This window comes from Lottia gigantea, assembly GCF_000327385.1.
Source record: "Lottia gigantea unplaced genomic scaffold LOTGIsca_61, whole genome shotgun sequence".
Classification (NCBI taxonomy): domain Eukaryota; kingdom Metazoa; phylum Mollusca; class Gastropoda; family Lottiidae; genus Lottia; species Lottia gigantea.
Genome location: NW_008710086.1, coordinates 576,410 through 577,780, shown reverse-complemented (window position 1 = coordinate 577,780; position 1,371 = coordinate 576,410). Strand labels below are relative to the sequence as shown.

The 1,371-nt window shown below is 32.7% G+C and overlaps 1 protein-coding gene across 1 annotated transcript; it reads left to right on the top strand.

The window, feature by feature from the left end:
- Positions 1–453: 453 nt before the first annotated feature.
- Positions 454–1,254, top strand: LOTGIDRAFT_128562 (hypothetical protein; the record flags this gene model as incomplete). The annotated part of the gene is made up of 2 exons (XM_009064236.1): positions 454–612; positions 1,138–1,254. Coding segments are annotated over 2 exons (276 nt in total), but the record flags the coding sequence as incomplete, so codon positions are not given.
- Positions 1,255–1,371: the final 117 nt, after the last annotated feature.

Genomic DNA, 1,371 nt, shown 5'->3' with positions numbered 1-1,371 from the left:
ATTTGGATAATCTATTGAATTGTCTTGTTCTTTTCCAGTAAGAACCCATGTAATGAATGGTTTTATTTTGTTTTTTTCAGCTGTACGGGGAGGAAACTTAATAAAATTTAATCAAGTTTTAGCTAAATTTGGTTCCAAATTCCAAGCAGAAGATACATATACATTGATAATACGATTACGTCACAATGTTATTAAAACCGGTGTTCGTATGATCAGTTTGTCCTATTCTAGAATATCATTGGTTGATATAGCCAGTAAACTTTGTTTAGATTCACCTGAAGATGCAGAATACATTGTAGCGAAGGTTAGTATGAGTTATGTCCCTTGTGAACTTATTTCAATATAAACCTCTCAGAGTAGTATTCTAAGTTGATATTTCAATTCATGAGAACATATTGATAAAATGTGATTCTATAAACCTTTCGGTCGGACAATAAACATTATGTGTTTTACCAGGCTATACGAGATGGTGTTATAGAAGCGAGAATAGACCATGAGAAGGGTTACGTCCAATCGAAAGAGACTAGTGATATTTACGGAACCAGAGAACCAATGGCTGCCTTCCATCAACGTATCAGTTTCTGTCTTGGAATACACAATCATTCTGTTAAGGTGAGGTTTTGTACGTTAAAAACAATCTATATTTTGGTTGATGCTTGATTTTGAAAATCTTTCTAAGTAGACTTTTGGTCTAATTGGTATGCATATTAGTGATATCTTTCTAAGTAGAATTTTGGTCTAATTGGTATGCATATTAGTGATATCTTTCTAAGTAGACTTTTGGTCTAATTGGTAGGCATATTAGTGATATCTTTCTAAGTAGACTTTTGGTCTAATTGGTATGCATATTAGTGATATCTTTCTAAGTAGACTTTTGGTCTAATTGGTATGCATATTAGTGATATCTTTCTAAGTAGAATTTTGGTCTAATTGGTATGCATATTAGTGATATCTTTCTAAGTAGAATTTTGGTCTAATTGGTATGCATATTAGTGATATCTTTCTAAGTAGAATTTTGGTCTAATTGGTATGCATATTAGTGAAATCTTGAACAGTTGTACCTTCTGTCCACTTCTGGCTACTTATATTGATGACTATATTATAAAATTGTTTATGAAATATTTTGTCTCTTTTCAGGCGATGAGATTTCCACCAAAGTCATACAACAAAGATCTAGAATCAGCTGAGGTTAGTACAGAATTTTTTCTGGGTGTGAGAACAGTTTGGGCTGGGGGTGGGGAAATATGGAACTAGATTTTCTCAAAAACTCAATTCAAGATTATCTTAGAGTTCAAGTTATCTGGTTGTNTTAGACTGTTAGTGGTATTCTTGCATGCAGGTTTTATGACATTGTAAACTCTCTCGGAATGA